Source organism: Hydra vulgaris, chromosome 13, assembly GCF_038396675.1.
Source record: "Hydra vulgaris chromosome 13, alternate assembly HydraT2T_AEP".
Lineage (NCBI taxonomy): Eukaryota > Metazoa > Cnidaria > Hydrozoa > Anthoathecata > Hydridae > Hydra > Hydra vulgaris.
The window spans coordinates 29,090,001-29,112,107 of NC_088932.1; the positions used below are offsets into that span (position 1 = coordinate 29,090,001).

General features: G+C 27.3%; 1 protein-coding gene across 2 annotated transcripts in view; it reads left to right on the forward strand.

The window, feature by feature from the left end:
• The window catches only part of LOC124815466 (opsin-3), a 19,729-nt gene extending 6,331 nt beyond the window's left edge, over window positions 1–13,398 (forward strand). Inside the window, exons 1-2 of one of the 2 annotated variants that reach the window (XM_065815258.1) lie at window positions 11,457–11,618; window positions 12,407–13,398. In XM_065815258.1, coding sequence (XP_065671330.1) covers window positions 12,417–13,322 — 906 coding nt within the window. In that variant the 5' untranslated portion in view covers window positions 11,457–11,618; window positions 12,407–12,416 and the 3' untranslated portion in view covers window positions 13,323–13,398. Of the gene's footprint in view, window positions 1–11,456; window positions 11,619–12,406 lie in introns of those variants that run through there. The other variant, XM_065815257.1, reaches the window with a different exon arrangement.
• The last annotated feature ends 8,709 nt before the right edge of the window (window positions 13,399–22,107 follow it).

Sequence of the window (22,107 nt, forward strand, 5' to 3'; positions counted from 1 at the left end):
TGTAATACAGCATTTTCATAACTTTTTTTTCTTATTTTGCAATAATTGCAATGTTTTGTGAGTTAATTTGTTTGATTCGTGCAAATTTGTTCGGTTGAAAAAAAAAAGTTATAAAAATAGCTACAAAAAAATGTTTAGTGAGAAAGTGTATTTTTTTCACGTCTAAACTTTTTTTTTAATGTGTTTTATTCATTTTGCTGTTTAACAATAATCAACATACATATATACAAGAAAAAAAATGTCCGTAAAACAAAGAAGACATTAAAATCTTGTCAACAAGCACCGTTTTTTTAATACAATATAAAATACAAACTTTTCTTATTTACAATGATCTTTATAAAATAAAGAAATAAATAGACCCCTGTCTATTTATTTCAAAGAAGATGAAGATGGCAATACGTCATCGCAATCTTTTCATAGAGCCCTATATATACTTTCAATAGAACATAGATATTTATTTCAATAGAATATAGATATTTGTTGGTCCCTCATTAGCATCAAAAATTGAATCCTCACAAACCAGCTTTGATGCATACTTGGTTTCTAATAACACTAATATTATGTCTAATGAAAAACTTACTGAAGAAGAGTTATTAGTCGCGGTTTCTTTAATCAAGCCAAAAAAAATATAGGAGTTGACAATATAAGTAGTAGCATCATTATTAATTCAATAAAACTCATTACAATCCCACTCTTTTATATATTTAGTTTATCTTTAAAAAATTGCTAGAGTTGTCCCAATTTTAAAATCAGGTGATTCTTATGACGTTACTAATTATAGGCCGATCTCAATTCCTACATGCTTTTCAAAAATTCTAGAACAAATTATGTCATAATAGACTCTATTCTTTCTTAAAAAAAAAAATATTTTATACAATAAACAACTTGGTTTTAAATCTGGTCATTCTTCTAATCACGCAATATTACATCTTGTACATGATATATTTATAGGGTTTAATGAAAAAAAGTATACTTTAGGTGTTTTTATAGATCTAAGCAAAGCCTTTGATACATTTGATCATATAGTTCTTTTATCCAAACTCGAAATCTACGGTATAAGAAATTCAAACATGGCTTGGTTTAAAAGTTACTTGTTTAACAGGAAGCAATATATTTTATACGAAGGTGGAAAAACGGATAATATGACTATCACATGCGGTGTTCCCCAGGGTTCAATACTAGGAACCCTCTTTTTTCTATTTTGTATTAATGATTTAAATAATTTTTCTAATATCTTAAACTCAATTTTATTTGCCGATGATACTAACTTGTTTTATTCCAATGAAAATAATAATATTTTATTTTTAACAGTAAACAAAGAACTTGATAAATTAAGTCAATGGTTTAAATCCAATAAACTATCCTTAAACATTAATAAAACTAAATACATATTATTCTATCATGCTTCTAAAAAAAATCTTCCATTGAAACAACCGAATCTTTTTATTGATAATAATTTAATAAAAAAGAAAATGTCGTTAAAATTCTTGGGCTTAGTTCAAGATGAAAATATTAATTGGAGAGAACATATAAATGTATTTGAGAATAAAGTTTCAAAAAATATTGGTATACTGTATAAAGCTAAACAGTTTTTAAACCAATCTTGTTTAAAATACATATACTTTTCATTTATACATTGTTACCTTAACAATGCAAATATTGCTTGGTGCAACACCAACGTTACAAAAATAAACCTCTCTGCAAACAAAAACATGCTATTAGGATTATTACAAATGAAGGTCGACTACTCCATACAAAAATAATTTTTAGTAAACTCAATATATTAAATGTTTTCAAAATAAATCTTCATCAAATTCTTATATTTATCTTTAAAATTGATAAAAAAACAGCACCGCCTTTATTTTACTCAATATTTAAAAAAATAAATCATATATACAGCACAAGATTCTCAAAAAATAACTTTAGTTAATCCAAAACCTATTATTCAGCCACTAAATACTCAATTACAAATCGAGAACCTAAATTATGGAATACACTTTTAAATGATCATTGATCACTTTTAAATGATCAAGCGAAAAGAGTGTTTTAAGATCATCGATGATCTTAAAACACTCCCTTCGCTTAACCAATTTAAAACAAAACTTTGGCAAGCTCTTCTACTAAACGACAATGAATTAAATTTCTTCTAAATTAGAGTACTCTTATGATTCGTTTAATTAGAGTACTCTTATGATTTGATTTATATAATTAGAATAATTAGTATAATTATTACAATATAATTATGAATATATTAATAATTAGCACCATCTGCTTGAGTTTTTTTACTAATAGTAACTAAATGTATTATTTTTGTGATAAATGTAAGCCATGAACTATTGTTCGCTACTTTATACGCAAGTTTTAATTAAAAACGGAAAATACAAAAAAAAACGAAGTATTTAAAAGGTCTTATTTTAATTGGGGCAAGTTGGGGCAAGTTAGGGGCAAATAATTTTTATTTAATCTTCTTTCATATATACCTATTAATGGGAAAATATTAAAACTACCATGGAATCTAGTGGAATCTTTTAATTTTTAAACTAAACTTATAATTAAACTAATTTAAAAAAATCAATTTATGACACATTTTTGAGATCTCAGTAATGAAAATCTGTAATTAAAATTTATTGTCAAAAATGTTATTAATAGTTACCAAACATCTTAAACATGTGACTTTATATGACTTCAAATTTTGAACTGTTTTTACCCATATCAATATTAAAAGAGTGACACTAAAGCGAGACTTTTTTGAACGAGTTTTCCGATAATAAAATGAAATAAATGTCTCGGAAAAAGACGTATAAATTGGTGAAACCTTAAATATTATTCACAAAAAAATTTGTTATTGTCTTTTAGTGGTATTTAGTTACATTATAATTTAATTAATTATTTTCTAGCAATAACTTTTTATAGGGAGTTTTTTATGGATTTTGACTCACTGTGCAACGTCCTAAAGACGTCAAAAATCCGCGCGAGGTCTTTAAAACATCTAACGAACGTATTGTACCCGCTGGGTGCTTAAAAAATTGAATCAAGGTGACACAGAAGTTTTATTGTCTGAGATGTTTAATTTTGACTAACCTAAATTGGGAATGTTTAATTTTTAAAGTTAAAAAACAATGAAAACATCCAATAAAAAAATAATAAAAATCATCGAATTGTTATCATCAAGCTTTTCACGCAACATTCACGCAACTAAAAAACGTTGCGTCTACTTATTATTGATCTAGATTAAAGTTGTTTTTGTTCTAAAAAAGCTGAAAAAAAAGATACATCAATAATAAAATTCTTTCTGCAATGCAGAAAAAGATCCAGAATCCTACAAAAACATTATGAAATAGCTGGATTTTATTAACACAAACAATATTAAATTCATTTTTTGTGGTTTTAAAAATGCCAATATATTGTGTAGAATTCAATCACATTTAAGCAAATTTCAATGGTACCCTGCTAGAATTCAATCACATTGTAGAATTCAATCACATGTGTAGAATTCAATCACATTTAAGCAAATTTCAATGGTACCCTGCATACATTGGGCCAACATATGTAAAATCATCGTGAACATCATTTTTTTTTCTCATTTTTTTTTTAATGTCATGCGTTTATCAATGAAATCAATGAAATCAATGAAAAGATAATTAATAACGGAATAAAAAACAGTTTGTACAGTTACATTGGTCTAACGTATGTAAACCCAACGCTGTTTCAAAGTGTATAATCCAATGTTGATTCAACGTATATAACCCAATATATATATATATATATATATATATATATATATATATATATATATATATATATATATATATATATATATATATATATATATATATATATATATATATATATATATGTATATACATTGGGTTGCAAGTAACCACTATTAAGTTGAGAGTTACTAAAAAACAAAGAATAGAGTTAAAGAGCAAGGAAATGGGTGACAGAATATTTGAAAATTTGTACGTTCTAGGTTGATTTACCAAATTATGTGTGCTAGCTGTGTATTGGTGTGAATTAAATCAAACAATATTTTTAACAGAGGAGTCTCAAGAACATTTAGAAGACATGTTATTTAAAGCAAACAACAACACGGCTGTTGCCGCTGGATTAAATAAAAGCAATTTGTAATGAGTTTAATAACGTAGTTGAAACTTTTTCGTTTATGGCTGAAAACTTTGAACTTGTTTTGGCTTTAATCTAGCCTGTTAAGCTTTATTTTCGTTTAGGATTTACCATCTTTTTAAGAGACATTTACACTGCTGGCTAGAAGTAAGAAATTTGCCTGCAAAGCTAACCATTTAAATGCAGCCGTTTTAAAATCATTTTACACTAATTTTCTAATTGACAATATATATGGTCGATATATATATCGACATATTGATCAATATATTGATCAATATGTTGATCAATATATTGATCAATTTTTAAGAGATTAGTGTATTATTCTACTTAAATAGGTTGAAGTAATTCATAGAATGGTAGAAAGATACTGCACATCTAAAAGACTGCACATCTCAAACTACTATAGTTACGCATGATCTTTGAAACGTTTTGTTGAAACATTCAGGTCTTTCAGAAGCGTTGTAGCTTCTGAAAGTCGTAACTTCTTTCAATCATTCAATAAATGTGTCATGCTCAATCCAGTTAGAACCAGATATTGAATATTTGGTGTTAGTCGGACCACCTAAAGCCTAATCAACTCTAAAGTTTTGTTTACAACGAATGGTGGTGTAAAGTATCCATTCGCATTACCGCAATTGTTAACTGCATAATGGATTTTTTCATTGTTACCAGTGAGTTTCAAAACACGCTTTGCACCTTTTCGACATACTTTAATTGCTTTGCCTTGATCACCACAGAAACCTGTTTCATCGCAATTCCAAATGTGACAACCAGAAGTTTTACTAGATAATTGATAATGTTTAGTGACGACTTTAAATTAATTATCAATTATTTTTTGCGTACAAGAAGCGGCTCTGGCAGATGCTAAATTGTAAGTTTTTCTTGTGGAAATTTCTTTAGACCATTGGTACTTAAATGCATAAAACCAGTCTTTGCCAAGCCTACCGTTTTTAATTAGGACTAATTGATTTGTGCAAAGAAGGTCATGATACACATACGAAGTCTGTGACATCGCTTCGTGTTATACCATAACGCTAATCACATAGGAACTTAAACGCATGCACCTCATTGACTCTGTATGTTGTGAGAGTACAGTTGTTGATCCTTTACAGCTAGCATTTTTGTTGTTCTTGCGACCTATTAGAGTTGAGAATGGAATGCTATATTTGAATGCAGCTTTTCTGATTGAAGTATTTTTTTTCTTCTTATCATTTAACGCAGCTACTTTATCTTCTTCATTGACTTTTTACTTGTTTTTATCTTGAAAGTGAATAATTAATAAATATCATTGAGTCATTTTTGTAAAATAACTTTTTATAGGAAGAACCCGGAACTAACACATGAGAAAATACAATAATTTATTTCACATAGGTACCTAATTTAAAAATTCACAGTTTTATTAGAAAAAATTTTATAATATTTTTTCTTACTTTTTGTTTAACTTTTAACTATAAAATGAAAAAAAAATTATGTAATTGGTATTAAAATAAAACTTTCTACGAGACAGGGGGTAAAATTATTTTTGAACGAATTATGGTTCCGGAGTTATTACGATAGCAAATAAAAAACAACAAATATTTACTACTCTCTTTTAAACTTTTATAGAAATAAAACGACTGAAAAATGAATTGGATTTTATTTTGACACATTTCAATAGAGGAGATTATTCTTCTTCTTCTGATGTTTTTATTTTTTAAATATTCTTATCAGTTTCGGTTTTATTTAAAGTTTTCGATAAGTGATCAAAAAAATAGCATGATCAGTTTGATCCTTTTACTAAATTTATCGCTTTTACAAAATATTTATAATTTGTTAATTTTTCAATGTATATAAGTTTTTTTATAATACGAACTTGAATTTTAAAAGAACAAAAAATAATTGTAAAAAAAAAGGATTTTTTTTTTAAATTATAAACTTAAGTTTTACTAATTTGCCTTAACTACTTTGAGTAAGTATATTTCCCTGTTAATTAATACGCAGGGCTACCTGAAGAGCATGGCGTCGATTATGATCTATATATATTATAGGGTAATAGTTTAGCTATTTTTGTAAAAATAATTTATCTCCTTTCTTTGGTTAGTTGCCAAAAAAAAAAGTTAAAAAATATTACTTGTTTTTTTATATTGATGGCATTAAAGTAGAAACTTATCCGAATAAAACAAGTTTATCGTTTAAGATGAACTTTGTAAATACATTTTCAGAAAAGAAAAATTCCGTAAATATTTTGTTTATAACTTATCTTTCATAAATAACATATAATTCATAAACTTATATATCATATACTTTATAACTGTATTTCATAAATTCTTTTTTTTAAATACAAAAAATAGAAAAAAAGTATATACAAGACCTATAATATCAAAAAGTCTTCTTAAATCATTAAAGTCTTCTTAAATCATTAAAGTCTTCTTAAATCATTAAAGTCTTCTTAAATCATTAAAGTCTTCTTAAATCATTAAAGTCTTCTTAAATCATTAAAGTCTTCTTAAATCATTAAAGTCTTCTTAAATCATTAAAGTCTTCTTAAATCATTAAAGTCTTCTTAAATCATTAAAGTCTTCTTATAATCATTAAAGTCTTCTTAAAGCACATAAATAACTAAAAAAGAAAAAAAATCCTAAGTATGTAAATGATATGACAATAAACTACAATCTTAAACCCCTTCCAGATGGAGAAGATCTTCTAACAATTGATGTAGAAAGCCGTAAAATGCTTATTTTCTGGTGCTTATACCAGTTATAGATATGCAAATAATATTAAGTCAGGAAAACCTTTCCTGGATCTTGCAAATCTCAAATGTGGTTCACTATCTCATTCTCTCTGGCTTACAACAGGCATAGCTTTGATGTTTTGTGGACGAGAAATCATAACCTTAAATACAGTGAGTTGGAGATCTTGAAGATGTTTTGTGGACGAGAAATCATAAACTTAAACACAGTGAGTTGGAGATCTTGAAGATGTTTTGTGGACGAGAAATCATAACCTTAAACACAGTGAGTTGGAGATCTTGAAGATGTTTTGTGGACGAGAAATCATAACCTTAAACACAGTGAGTTGGAGATCTTGAAGATGTTTTGTGGACGAGAAATCATAACCTTAAATAGTTCTTGAAGATGTTTGTTGAGTTTAGTGTCAAAACTTCGTTTTAAAATTTAATTTAAAATTTCTACCAAACATCTGCTGGAGGACGCACCAAGGCACATTTTGCTTGAACTTAAAATTCTTAAAATACTCCCAGTCAATGAACATTTTTACACCATATATACGAACTAGGGCTTAGTACAGCCACAGTGAGCGTATTCTGATTTCACTCTTGACTATCTTTAACAAAATATAAAGAAATTTTGGTGTTGATAAGATTTTACAAACTAGAAGGAATAATGAGCTAAGAGACACTACTGTTTGGAAAAGAACATCTCCTAAGATTAACGCAACTAATCTTCGAGAATTAATTTTGGAATTTAAAAGATTGTTATGAACCAATATTTACATGTTTCTTTCTGAAGCTGAGATCCCTAAGTTCTTTGAAATGCTATGGCGGAATTTCAGTGGACTTATTATAGACATTTTGAGCGGTCCACTGTGATTTTGTTCATAAGTTACTTAGTGGATCACTAGTGGCAGCTGTCAAAATTTGGCTAGCTAATGACTAGCCATAATTAACATGGCGGAAATTTTAAATTGTCATTTATAGCGGCATCGACTAATGGTCCGTTAGATAACCAATAAGCAATACTCGAACAAACAGCTCAAAATGTCTATATAGATCCTTTGCAAATCCACTAAAATAATGTTTGCTTGAAACACTGCGTCAAGAGCGTTACGAATGCGTCTGCCATTGTTTATGTCCGAGAAAGAAGAGATGGATTCGTTAGAACTAAAATGATAAATAGGGAAGAACTTTACATCTTTAAATCAAAAAAAGATGTTCTTGTTATAAAGTAACTAAGAAATAAAAGAAAATTGTCTAGTTTATATTTTAATTTTTTTTGTGTACCATTTGTTAGGTTGTCAAATTTATTCAGGTGTTCAACACTTGAACCCGTAAAAACTTAGAACTACTTCAAATGAGTTTGTACATTTTAAATAAAGTATTTTACAAAAAACAAAATTTTCTGATGAAGTTAATAAACCTATCAACAAATTGAACAATATGAGGTGGAGTACTTTTTTGATGGAAAACCCATTCATTAGGGACATTAGGAACGATGACTTAAATTCTTTTTTTCGGAACTGGGAGAGGTGTAAGAGGGTGTTTTTTTTTTTTTAAAAACACTGTTAGTTTTTATAAAAAGAAACATTATTTATTAAATTTAATGTTAAACTTGTTAATTTACGTTATATATTTCAAATGTTCTATTTTACCATGTCGTAAAGTTGTAACGCAATGAATTGTAAATTTATTAAAGTTGTAAAAAAAGAAAGAAAACTAGAATTAGCAAAAATAGTGCAATCTCAGTTGATCAAACTATAAGAAACGAATCAACTCAAAAGAGTTAAAGTAATTAAGCAAATAATTGATAACGTCTCTATTGAACTTTTTAATCAATTTCTATTATTTGAGTACTGGAAGCAAATCTTACTAATAAAAAACACTAAACAAGCATCTGGCACTTTTCTTCAAATATTTCAAAAGCATTATAATAATGCGAGAATAGGAATTTTCAAGAAACTTCCAGAATTTTCTACGACATACATACAACAACGAATAGTATTTGCAGAGCAATTATTTACTTAGAATGGGGCATCAAGAGGTTTTTTGAATCCTTCAGATGTATTTTGATACGTTAGTGGGTAATTTATAAGACAAGATCGAAAAAGTATTGTTTGAAAGCAAGTCGTAAAATGCGCAACGCCTACAAAGCATACTTCGGCATGCCTGTCGTATATTGATATTATAACTGTCGTCTTGATATTACAACTTTTATTAAGTGATATGTGAAATTTTCTTCAAATGTTTATAGCTAGATATATGTGTTGTGTGACATGTTAGTATAGGGGAGGAAAGAGACCCAATAAGTTTATAATCGCGCAAATTCGGCGTAAACCACTCAAGCAAATGCTACTTCTTCAATGTTGATTTAAAAAACGTCGCTCAGACACAAATGCGTCTAAATTGTTTATTCCGATATTTATTTGTTAAATGTCCTAGTTCCGAGCTGCTTGTTCTCACTTCCACTAAGAATAATTAGCCAGCCATTTTTGGAAGAAAGCAGCAACTTTAACAGCGTGGAAAATATTGGAGATACAAACTAAGTTTTGTAGGTGCGGTTGAGGAGAGAAGGTCATACTTCTTTAACAAAAAGATTTCAAAGATCTAATTTGAAATAAGGTCATACCAAATTGAATGTCGAGCTTCTGATTTTCAGGTTCAAACAGTGGAATTTTTTGAATAAATGTAGAAGTCACAAATCAGAGAAAGCGTTACCAAACATATTCTAACTTCTTTCGTCAGAAAGATGGGGTGTACTTTTGCAATAAAGTTGCTGGTCATTTTAAGGCTACTGGTATCACATTTAATTAGGGTGAACATTTATAGACCGTTCCTTTCGGAGCTGTAAACATATGCAGCTTAACAGCAAAACGACAACGTGCTTATTCCAATGGCTTACTCTGTGCATCTCAACGAAGATTACACCAGTGTCAAGATGTTGCTGAGTTCCATAAAACATAATAACTACGGATGCGAAGTTAAAATATTGTTGTTCCTTAAGAGCTTTCAAATGATTTCATAAAATTTTCTTGTGTCCAAAGTCTCTGCGATAACCATAACATAAAGGCGCATTATCACAAAAATGTCTGACTGGTCACACCATATCAAGTTCTGTGTGCACAAAAGCAATGAGACGTGGGAGTCACTGATAGAACTTCAGAAAATGCTTATTTCACCACGACATATCAAGTTAGGCCTCATTAAACAACATGTCACTGTTCTTGACAAAGAGTCAGTATCTTTAATTTACCTCCAAGATATTTTTCCAAAGCATTCTGAGGTTAGAGCTGATATGTAGTACCAATGATCAAGAATATCATAGAATGTGACAGGTTTGTAAAGCTTCTAACAAGACAGAGAGATTGGCTTGGATATGTTTTGTGCAGTTGGTTATGGCTTTCTGAGTAATCACAAGACTGAAAACTATATGGAGTTTTTTCATAAAGAATTATGCCAAAATGAGATACAGAATGTCACTCAAAGTTGATGCTTATCTCAGTAAGCTCGAGGGGGACAGTTTAGTTTAGGAGCTTAATCAGAAGAGCAAAAACAAGTACTTTCATCAAGATATATTGGACTTAAAACCTCGTTATCGAGGAAAGTATAACAAAAGCATTATGAGAGACTACATATAGCGGCTGCTTCATGAAAGTGATTTATAATACACTCGGAAATCTAGAAAATCTACTTATTACTAAAGATTTTTGAGTTATTATATAATTTCATTATCTATTCAATATATGCAAATATGCAATTGTTTTTTCTTACGAGACTAAAATAAATAAAAACATGAAATTTTTCTTGTTCTGTCTTTATAAAATAGAATTTTCTTTCAACTGTGATTGAAAAATCAAAGTTCATTTTAGTTGCTTCCACAATCTTTAGACGTAATTATTTAAAATATAGCATTTTGAATCGAAGAACAAAAACTGCGTTATATAGTGTTAATAATCTTGCCAAAAAAACTCATTATTTAAACCAATTACTAAAATTAAAAGATGACACAAAGAAAACATGAAATATCGTTAAAGTAGTAATTGGTAAAAAAATTAATAACAAATTTTCTTTTAAAAACAATTAACTTTAATAATATAAATATATTAAATGAATTAATAGTTTTTTTTTAGAGTAGGATTAAGTTTAGTCTTTAACTAAAACCCGGTAAGTTTAGCGTCAAGCCATATATGACTAAATTCAAAATCACGTTAAACAACAATAAATGAACCCAAAATTCGCTCAAATGTTTAAGTATACTTAATGTGCTTTAGGACGTAGGTGTTTTAAGGACGTAGATGAACTAAGCATAGGTAGGTATAGATGAAGTAAGCACCAAAGTTGTAATAAAATTTATGCAATTATTTAAGCGCTTCTCCGATGCATATTTTTAATTTTGTAGAACAAGGAATGTTTCCATTTTTTTTTTTTTTTTGCTTTTTCAAATATTTACAATAAACACATTGCATAAATAATTCTCATTTTTAAGAAACAAATAACATTTATATTACAATCAAAAAAAGTCGTTTTTCTGATATTCTTACTTTTTATCTCGTTTATAATATTTTTTAATTTTTTAAAATAGTTTGATAATTTTAATTTTGATAAAAATAAGTATTTTTATAGATATTAGCATAGCTTTTGACACAGAACAAGTGTTTGGTAAAACCTTTTGACACAGAACAAGTGTTTGGTAAAACCTTTTGACACAGAACAAGTGTTTGGTAAAACCTTTTGACACAGAACAAGTGTTTGGTAAAACCTTTTGACACAGAACAAATGTTTGGTAAAACCTTTTTATAGAAAGCAATACGTTTATTATGACAGTGGCAAAACTGACATCAGGAAATCACTTGCAGAGTGAATCCCCAAAAATCACTTGCAGAGTGAATCCCCAAAAATCACTTGCAGAGTGAATCCCTAAAAATCACTTGCAGAGTGAATCCCCAAAAATCACTTGCAGAGTGAATCCCCAAAAATCACTTGCAGAGTGAATCCCCAAAAATCACTTGCAGAGTGAATCCCCAAAAATCACTTGCAGAGTGAATCCCCAAAAATCACTTGCAGAGTGAATCCCCAAAAATCACTTGCAGAGTGAATCCCCAAAAATTCATTTTTGTTTTACCACTTTTTTTGTGTATTTTTTTTTATTGTTGTTTTTATATAATTTTCTTTTTGTTTATCACATTTTTTAAATTCTTATTTTTATAGCTGTTAATATTCTTCGATTAAAAAATAGAAAAATTTTAAATACTTTTGAAATATCTTTTTTTGTCATTCTTTGTGCTCATTAATTATTCAAAGCGAATTTCGGAATTTATAATAACTTTTTTATATTTTTTTTAAGCCTTTAAACTCCTAATATTGAATTTTTTTTTAAAAACTCTGTATGCTTATATATACTTAATATAACTTATTATTTCTGATTTTTTCTTTTTACTCTGTCTAATATTACAGACTTATATACTTTTGGATCTTAAGATGTAGTAAAATTATTACCTATAAAATCTGACATTTTTATCTTATATTGTCATAATGATTAGTTTAAAACTATAGTATGTTAATGTTTTTTAGAGTGTTGACGATGTTGAATAATAAAAGAGCATCTGTTGTACTTCTTTCTACAATATTTATTGCTTCAATGATATTAAACACGATAGCCTGTTATATTATTGCTTATAAAGTAAAGAGAAAAAAACTAACACATTGGGTTGTTATTAGCATATCAATTGCAAATTTGTTGGAAACAATAATCGGATTAATACCTGAAATAGTAATGTCAGACAAACCTTTATTGAAAAAAACTCCATTGTGCGTTACTGGCAGTTATGCAGTTTTTGGTCTATCAATAGCAAGTATAACTCATTTATTAGTACTTTCTTTAATTAGAACAGCTGCCATTAAATATCCTATTTTCTGGCGACATTTTTATTTAAAAATTTCCAGCAAAGTATGGTGTAAAGCAACGTTGATACTATTTTGCTATAGTTACGGTTTTAGCTGGGCAACATTTCCTGTATTTGGTTGGTCAAAATATGAAATAGATCTCAATAAAAAACATTGTTCCTTGGATTGGAAACTAACGCAATCAAACTCACTATCCTATATTTTAACAATACTCATTTTTTGTAGTATTTTTCCAGGATTAGTTATAACATGCGCATCATATATTTGCAAAAAAGCAATTACTCAGCAAAAAACAAGTTATATACGAAATAAAAACTCCAGACCAATGTATACTTTGAAAAAAGAACATTTGAGAGTATGTTTCTTATCGGCATTATTATTTTTTGTAACTTGGACACCGTACACGGTTGTTGGAGTCTTCACACTGTTTCGTATTATTATTCCGATGGAGTTGGTCACAATTGCTTCTTTATTTTCAAAACTATCTACTATTTCTAATGTTCTTATTAATTGTTTTATTAACAAATCTTTCAGAAAACATCTCCTTAACTTGAGATTAGTTCGACTTGTTGTAAACAAATGAATATTATGGGTTGGCCATTTTGTATCTTATATAAGATCTAATACATAGTTAAAAAATTGTATATGTTAGGGTGGAAAATAAAGCGCAAATTATTTTAAAAATAATAATAATGATATTTCTTGTTCCTTTTGATATACACACTAAAAATTAAAGGTAGAAATTTTTAGTTAAGGTAGGATATGTGATATACCCTTAGTAAGGTATAATTTTCTACCTTATAAGGTAGAAAATTATACCTTTAAGTTAGAAAATTGTATGACAAATAATTGTTTTTAATATAATTTTCTACCTTAAAAGGTAGAAAATTATACCTTACTAAGGGTGTATCACATATCCTACCCTAAGGTAGAAAATTCTACCTTTTTTTTTTTAGTGTGTACAATGTCAGAAAAAAGAAAAAAAATAAAAAATAATATAATCCAAAATAAAATCCAAAAATAAAGACATTTTTATTTGTATTTGAACATTACGTAGTTTTGTGAAAGATGGACGATCACATAAAAAGGGGGGATGTTCACAGAAATATTTTAAAAATACTTTTAAAAAATTTTTTTTTCTATTTCTTTTTATCTTTTTATTTCTACTTTTCGCACATTGTAAATTTTGGGTCATAATACCAAAAACACTTTTTTTTGAACCGTAGAAAGTACAGGTTTTTTTTTTGTTCGTGGTTATTGTAACGAGCAGACTTGTTTTTGCAAGTTGAAAATTTACAAAAAAAAAATAATAATAATAACTTCGGACAAAAAAATGTTAACAAAAAATAGATATTAACAAAAAACTTTTAGATTAATAGTGGTAATAAATATTATTGATATTATGGCAGTTGCACTTGTGGAAATTAAAAAACGATAAAAGACTTGTTTGACGCTGCGCTAAAGCAACAAGAAAGCAACTTTATAAGTATCGTTAGTGCAAATACCAAAATCTTAAACAAAAGATTAGACAAAGTAGAGAACGCTAAAAAAGTATTATATTTTAGAGAACGCTAAAAAAGTATCAACAGAAGTTGAAGAAATAAAGGGTTAGTCTAAATTTTCATAAGGAACTTATTGAAAAAAAAATAAATAAAAAATGCGTTAGATATTTTCATAAAAAATAACCATAATGAAATACAAAATAACAACACTGACCTCAAAAAAAAATTTTTTTTTTTTTCTAGGTGCCTCGAGAAGTCCTAACGGTCTTGTCACAGAGCACCGCGGAAGTGCATTTAACCAGGAAGTTCACGTCTCCTTCCTGACTGTGACGCGAAAAATTTTGATAAATGTGACCTTGACAAAAAATTTATTGATAACTTTTCATTAATGAATATGGAAACACCTTACATGTTTCCAGATGAAATAAATAAGTATTTAAAAGATATTAAACCTTATGAGAGCCTTTCTCTTGTTTATCTTAATATTAGAAGTGCTAAAGCAAATTTTGAAAACTTTAAAATATTCTTAGAGGAAAGCAATTTTATCTTTAATATTATTTGTTTAAGCGAAACATGGTTAACTGATGACGAATTTAACGAAAGCACGCTTTTTCAATTAAACAACTATGAAGGAGTGCATTTGCAGAGGAAATCGAAAAAAAGAGGCGGGGATGTTATAATTTACATCAAAAATAGTTTGCGGTATAAATTACGAAACGACCTATGCATATCTGATTACGACAGGGAATTTGTTTCTATTGAAATCATTAACAATGACTCTAAAAATACCTTAATATCATGCTGTTATAAACCGCCACAAACATCAACAGAAATATTTTCAAATCATCTTCAAAATACTATTTTGAAAAGCTTCCAAGAAAAAAAAAAATTATTTATCCTAGAAGATTTTAATCTTAATGCTCTAAATTATGAAAATAATAAAGAAACACAAAGTTTTTACAATATTTTATTTCGATTTAGTGTAATTTCTCTTATATACAAACCAACCCGAATTACAAAAACACTAATAGATAATATACTAACAAATTCATTATTTGAAATCTCCTAAAAGAAAGGAGTAATTAAAACATCTCCCAGCAAGCAAACGATGTCATGTCGACGTCTTACGGTGGTTGAAATGTTAACGTCAGAATTTTCAACGTCTATTTCACGTTGATTTGTAGTTGATAAACTGACGTTGAAGAAAAAGTCGTTGATTCAACGTCTTATCGAGGTGGAAACCTCAACGTCAGAATTTTCAACGTTTATTCCACGTTGATTTATTGTTAATAAATTAATGTTGATTTAATCAACGTTAAATCAACATGCCTTTTTACTTTCGTTTTGATATCGAGACAAATAAGACTTATTAAAATAAAGATGGCTAATCACTCACAGAAATGTGCTATTTTTAATTGTATTTTATTTAAAAGTGGTAGTATTTACAATATTACATATGTGTTTTTCATTTATGGGTAATAATTAAAGATTTTTTAGTTTATAATTTTCGTTTTTTATTCTCCTGGTTGGAAGTAAAATTGCTTCAATTTTAATATTATTAATGATTATTGAAAAGAATTCTCTTTTTCTTACGAAACATTGTTTTACACAGCTTCAATTACAAAGATACATTTTTTTATTTTTTTGTAACTAATTAGTTACAAAAATTAACTGGGTGTTATTTTAAGGTTTTCTTTTATGTTCCATTTGTATTTGGAAAGGGTGGTTGAATTTTGTAGTTTTCTGTTTACAAATGATTGTTTGTGGTTTGCCCATCTCTTTTTCCATTCTCTTTCTAATCGTCCAATATATACTTTTGTTTGGGGCTGACACTATACATTTGTAAATTATGTTTAAGACTCTGCTTACAGCTTTAAGTTAAAAAAAAATTATGTACTTATTTTTATTTAATCTCGTATACAAACTTATATAGCTCTGAAATCATTCATCGAGCACTGACAGTGCCACTGTTGAATATACGCACGTAAAATTTTTACTTATATATATATATATATATATATATATATATATATATATATATATATATATATATATATATATATATATATATATATATATATATATATATATATATATATATATATATATATATATATATATATATATATATATATATATATATATATATATATATATATATATATATATATATATATATATATATATATATATATATATGTGTGACAATTTTATAAAAAAATCTTAATATTTAGTAGAACAATAACAATATTATTCCCAATATTGCAAAAACGCTATTTAAAATATATTCCTGGCTAACCTGATAATATTTTTATTTATAGAAATAAAAGTATTCAGTTGATATGTCATCACAGAATATGTAATGGAGAAAATGAATAAAATAGTAATTGATTTATTTACTGAGATGATACAACAAAAACAAATAAACAATAAATATTTATTTCAGATTATAGAGTTGTTTCAGAAGAATCAATTGAGGAAAAACTTAAAGGTGTTGAAGAAACAGATTTTGACTCAGATTCCAATCTTGACTCGGGTAGTTCTGATTCTTGTGTCTTGAATCATGGAAACGTATAGATATAAATGTTTCCATGATTCAAGACACAAGAATCAGAATCAGACATTATAGATGACATAGAAAAAACAGTAAATGGAAATCTACGTGAAAAATTAGCGGAATGGGTTGTTGTGAACCAAACTTCTTATTCTGCATCGAATCAACTTCTTTTTATTTTGAGAAACAATGGGCATGCAGATTTTCCAATTATTGAAAACTCCATGTAACATTCCTCTGCAGAATAAGTGTGGTGGCAATTACATTTATTATGGTTTGGAAACTAATACTTTAAAACATTAAAGTAAATTTCTAGATCTGGAGAAAATTGAATTAGTTGTGAATGTTGATGGGATGCCATTATTTAAAAGTACTTCAGTCGCTTTATGGCCCATACTTTGCTCATTTTCAAGTATTCAACCATTTTGAAAGAGCAAACCTTCTTCTGAAGAGAGCTTTATGTTTGATTTTGTAAACAAATTATCAATTTTATTACAAAATGAAATCAAAACTCCTGACAAAAATTATTATGTTGTAAATGCAATACATTTTTGTGACGCTGCACCAAGCAGTGAACGCCTTAGAGATGAATAATAAGTTAAAAAGAGTTTAGCAGAGTGAGATAAAAGTACAAAAGAACAGATGTCCAGTGGAAAAAAAGAGCCTCAAAGTAGAAAAATACTAAAGAAATAATACAATTGTAAGTCACTTTTTTAACATAAGTGTCGATAAGTGCAGTGCTTTGTTGCAGTTTAACAAGGGTCAGTGAGAGTTGTGAACTGTTTTGAGTCTTATAGATGTGTATGTAATGTAGACAGTCAATGCAGTGTTTTTGTGTGTGTCTACTGTATTATAATGTCTTGATGGTATGAGTTGTTTGTATAAAATTGGTTGAAAGTCATTAAAACTAGTGTAACGTAAGCTAGACGTGAATAATAGAAGTCCGATAACATGTATTTTAAAAATAACAAACTATTGCAACTTGATAATCTGGAAAATTTAAATAGAATTACACCAATATAGTAACAATAACTTGTATATTTAGTTAACTAACTAATAATCTGTATATATATTTCACAACTCATATTCTAAAATTATATGGAATTTTGTATTTTGAATAAGTTATAAGATTAACTGTTAATATGTCATGTGACTGTAATGTTACCAGGAGTATCTGAAGTGGAGTAGAATTATTTGTTTTCTAAAACAGTTAGCAGGTAGCCTCTAGTCAGTTGAACAGACTGTATGTATAGCATGGCTGACTTTGTGTCATATACAGTGAATATTTAATAATAAAAGATAATGGCAGGTTTCTTTACTATATCATTTGTGAGTTTCAGCTGTCCTTTAACTTGCTGTTGTTTTGTATGCAACATTCATTTAAGTAAATCATTTAATATAGTATATATATTATATATATATAATATAGTATATATTATGTATATATATGTAATATATACTATAATATATGTATTATATAGTATATATTATGTATATATATAATATATACATACATAATATATACTATATAATACATATATTATAGTATATATTACATATATATAATACATATATTATAGTATATATTACATATATATAATACATATATTATAGTATATATTACATATTATGTAATATATACTATAATATATGTATTATATATATGTAATATATACTATAATATATGTATTATATATATGTAATATATACTATAATATATGTATTATATATATGTAATATATACTATAATATATGTATTATATATATGTAATATATACTATAATATATGTATTATATATATGTAATATATACTATAATATATGTATATATATATATATATATATATATATATATATATATATATATATATATATACACACACACACACACATATATATATATATATATATATATATACTATATTTTATGTATATATATATACTATATTTTATGTATATATATATATATATATATATATATATATATACTATATTTTATGTATATATATAATATATATATATGTGTGTGTGTGTGTGTGTGTGTGTGTGTGTGTGTGTGTGTGTGTGTGTGTGTGTGTGTGTGTGTGTGTGTGTGTGTGTGTTAGTTATATTTATAAAGTACTTTCTGTTTTCAAACTCAGGATTTCAACATATAGTATTACGTCCAAATAACTTTGCAAATAAAAGAAATATCTAAAAAGTTACACACAATTAATGGAACCAGAATGGTTAAATGTTTACAAAACAGTAATTGGTAGCTGTAATTTTAATTTTAAGTGTTGAAAATTGGAAAAGATGTTGATCTATATAATTTTATATATTTACATTTCTTTTTAATGGCTGCCTGTTAAAAATAAATGAATTTAGTTGAATTTACAAAAAATAGATATAAAAACTCAAAAAATAAAATATATTAGTTTACATTAAAATTGTAAACTTCATGTATTCTTATGAAATAATGTAAATTGAAGATATTTTTTCTTCCTTTCTATACAATTTTATTCACTTGACCAAATTTGAATGTTTTTGCGTTTATTTTTTAGAATCGATTAAGCGCTTTGAGCCTAAGGCAACAGACATAGAAACTAGATTATTTATAGCCTCTTGCCTAAAGTATGCACCTTATCGTTTGAATGGAGGTAAACGGAAATCTGACAACCACGAAATAGACGATGAAGTCACGAAAGTGATAAAGAAAAAAATCAGGATGAATTCGTAGTAGACGATGACGTTGAGTCAAGTGAAAGCGGAAGTAGTTTCGAAAAAGAAAAAGAAATTATCTCCTTTGTAAAAAACTTTAACATATACATTATAGTAAACTTTTTAAAGTGTTATGTTTCAACGTTGTTTTTTTGACGTTGAATCGATGTAGATATTAGAACGTCAATTTCTTGTTTCCAAATCAACGCTTAAATCAACGTTTGTAAATCAACGTCAGTACAACGTTAATTTATTGACGTTGAATTAATGTTGATATTTCAACGTCGATATTTTGTTTCAACGCTAAAATCAACGTCAATAAATCAACGCGTTATCGACGTTGAATCAACGTTGAAATGCTTGCTGGGCTATATCGGATCACTTTCCGATATTTATTTCAATAAATACCTCAAATAAAATTTAAAAAAAAAAAAAAAAAACAATCACAATCACAAGGCGGCATTTTTCATTGGATAGCCAGGTTAACTTTAAAAGTGAGTTAGCCCAAATTGACTGGTCAGATTTAGAATCCTCAAATGATACAAATTTAATGTATAATACGTTTATAGATATTTTTTTATTTCTTTATGATAAACATTTCCCCAAAGTAGTAAAAACAATTAAATTTAAAGACATAAATTCACCTTGGTTGAGTAAAGGTCTTGAAAATTATCTAAGCGGAAACAACGATTATATATAAAGTACCTTAAAAAAAATGCAATAAAACAAAATCGGTATACAAGAATTATGCAAGTCTCTTTGAGAAAATTAAAAAACCCGCAAAAGCTAGTTATTATAATAAACTACTTGAAAAGTGTCAAACAGATTCCAGGAAAACATGGCAATTATTAAATGAAATTATTGGTAAACCAAAAATTAACAAACCGTGCTTTCCTTAAACTATAAAAATCAACCACAAAACAATTGATGATGAAAACGTCATTGCAAATGAGTTAAACAACTTCTTTGTTAATATAATCTAAACTTGCATCCCAAGTTCCTAGTGTAAATAAATCTTTTGATAAATATTTAGATCGTAATAAAAATGAATTGAATAACGAAAATTTAACCATGTTAGAATTTGACAATGCTTTTAAAAGCCTAAAAAAAAACAAAGCAACCGGAATCGATGATATTAACAGCAACATTAAAATTAACTGCCAAAACGAGCTTAAAGTTCCTTTATTTAAAATATTTAAACACTCCTTAAAGAAAGGTATCTTTCCTGAAAAACTGAAAACTGCGAAAGTAAAACCTATTTTTAAATCAGGAGATACAAGTGAAATAGGCAATCACAGACCAATATCAATACTTTCTACATTCTCTAAGATACTTGAGAGAATTATGCACAATAGAATATATACTTTTTTTAAAGAAAATAATTTTATTTATTCCAAGCAATTCGGTTTTCAAAAAAATACATCAACTGAACACGCAATTCTTCACCTAGTTGATGAAATAAAAAACTCTTTTACAAACGGAGAAGTTACATTAGGTGTATTCATAGATCTTTCTAAGGCTTTTGATACAGTCGACCACAAAATATTATTATCAAAGCTTAACATGTATGGCATAAGGGGTAGAACAAACAAATGGATAGAAAGCTACTTAAATAAACGTGTGCAATCTATATACTATGGAGATAATAAACTCTCTAATCCTTCTATATTAAAGTGTGGTGTTCCTCAGGGTTCAATACTTGGGCCTCTACTTTTTTTAATCTATGTTAACGATCTCTATCAGGCATTAAAAAGAATTTTAACTATAATGTTTGGTGATGATAGCAACTTTTTTATCTCCGGAAAAATTATAAACAAACTGTGCGTAGAAATGAATCAAGAATTAGAAAAAATTTCTGGATGGTTTAGGGCAAATAAACTTTCTATTATCTCAAGTAAAACGAAGTTTTCTTTATTTCATCCTTCTTATAAAAAAAAAGAAGTAGAATCTTCTCTTCCAAAATTGTTTATTGAAAATAGAGAAATAAGTAGGGATAATGTTACTAAATTTTTAGGTGTTTTTATTGACGAAAATCTAAATTGGAATAAACATATCGCCTAATTAGGTAGTAAAATATCTAAAAGTATCGGAATAATATACCGATCACGCCATTTATTGTGACAGAAAGTCACAACAAATATTTGTTACAGCGCTTTTAATAATTTATTTATCTAAAATCTTTATAATATAAGCTGCATTATATATTTATATCAAAACATAATTTGCATTATTTATATATTTTTTTTATTGACGAAAATCTAAATTGGAATAAACATATCGCCTATTTAGGTAGTAAAATATCTAAAAGTATCGGAATAGTATACATCAGTATACTATTCCGATACTTTTAGATAATTTACTATTTAAATGCCATTACATTTTACTACCGATCACGCCATTTATTGAAAAAGCTGCTACTCAAACAAATCTACTATAGCTTTGTTCAAAGTTATTTAAGTTACGGTAACACAGCATGGGGTAGTACCTATAAAAAAAAACTAGAACCTCTCTATCGTAAACAGAAGCATGCTATACGAGTAATTAATTTTACAAATAAAAAAGAACACACAAAGCCTCTTTTTGAACAGATGTCTTTACTAACATTGTTTGAAC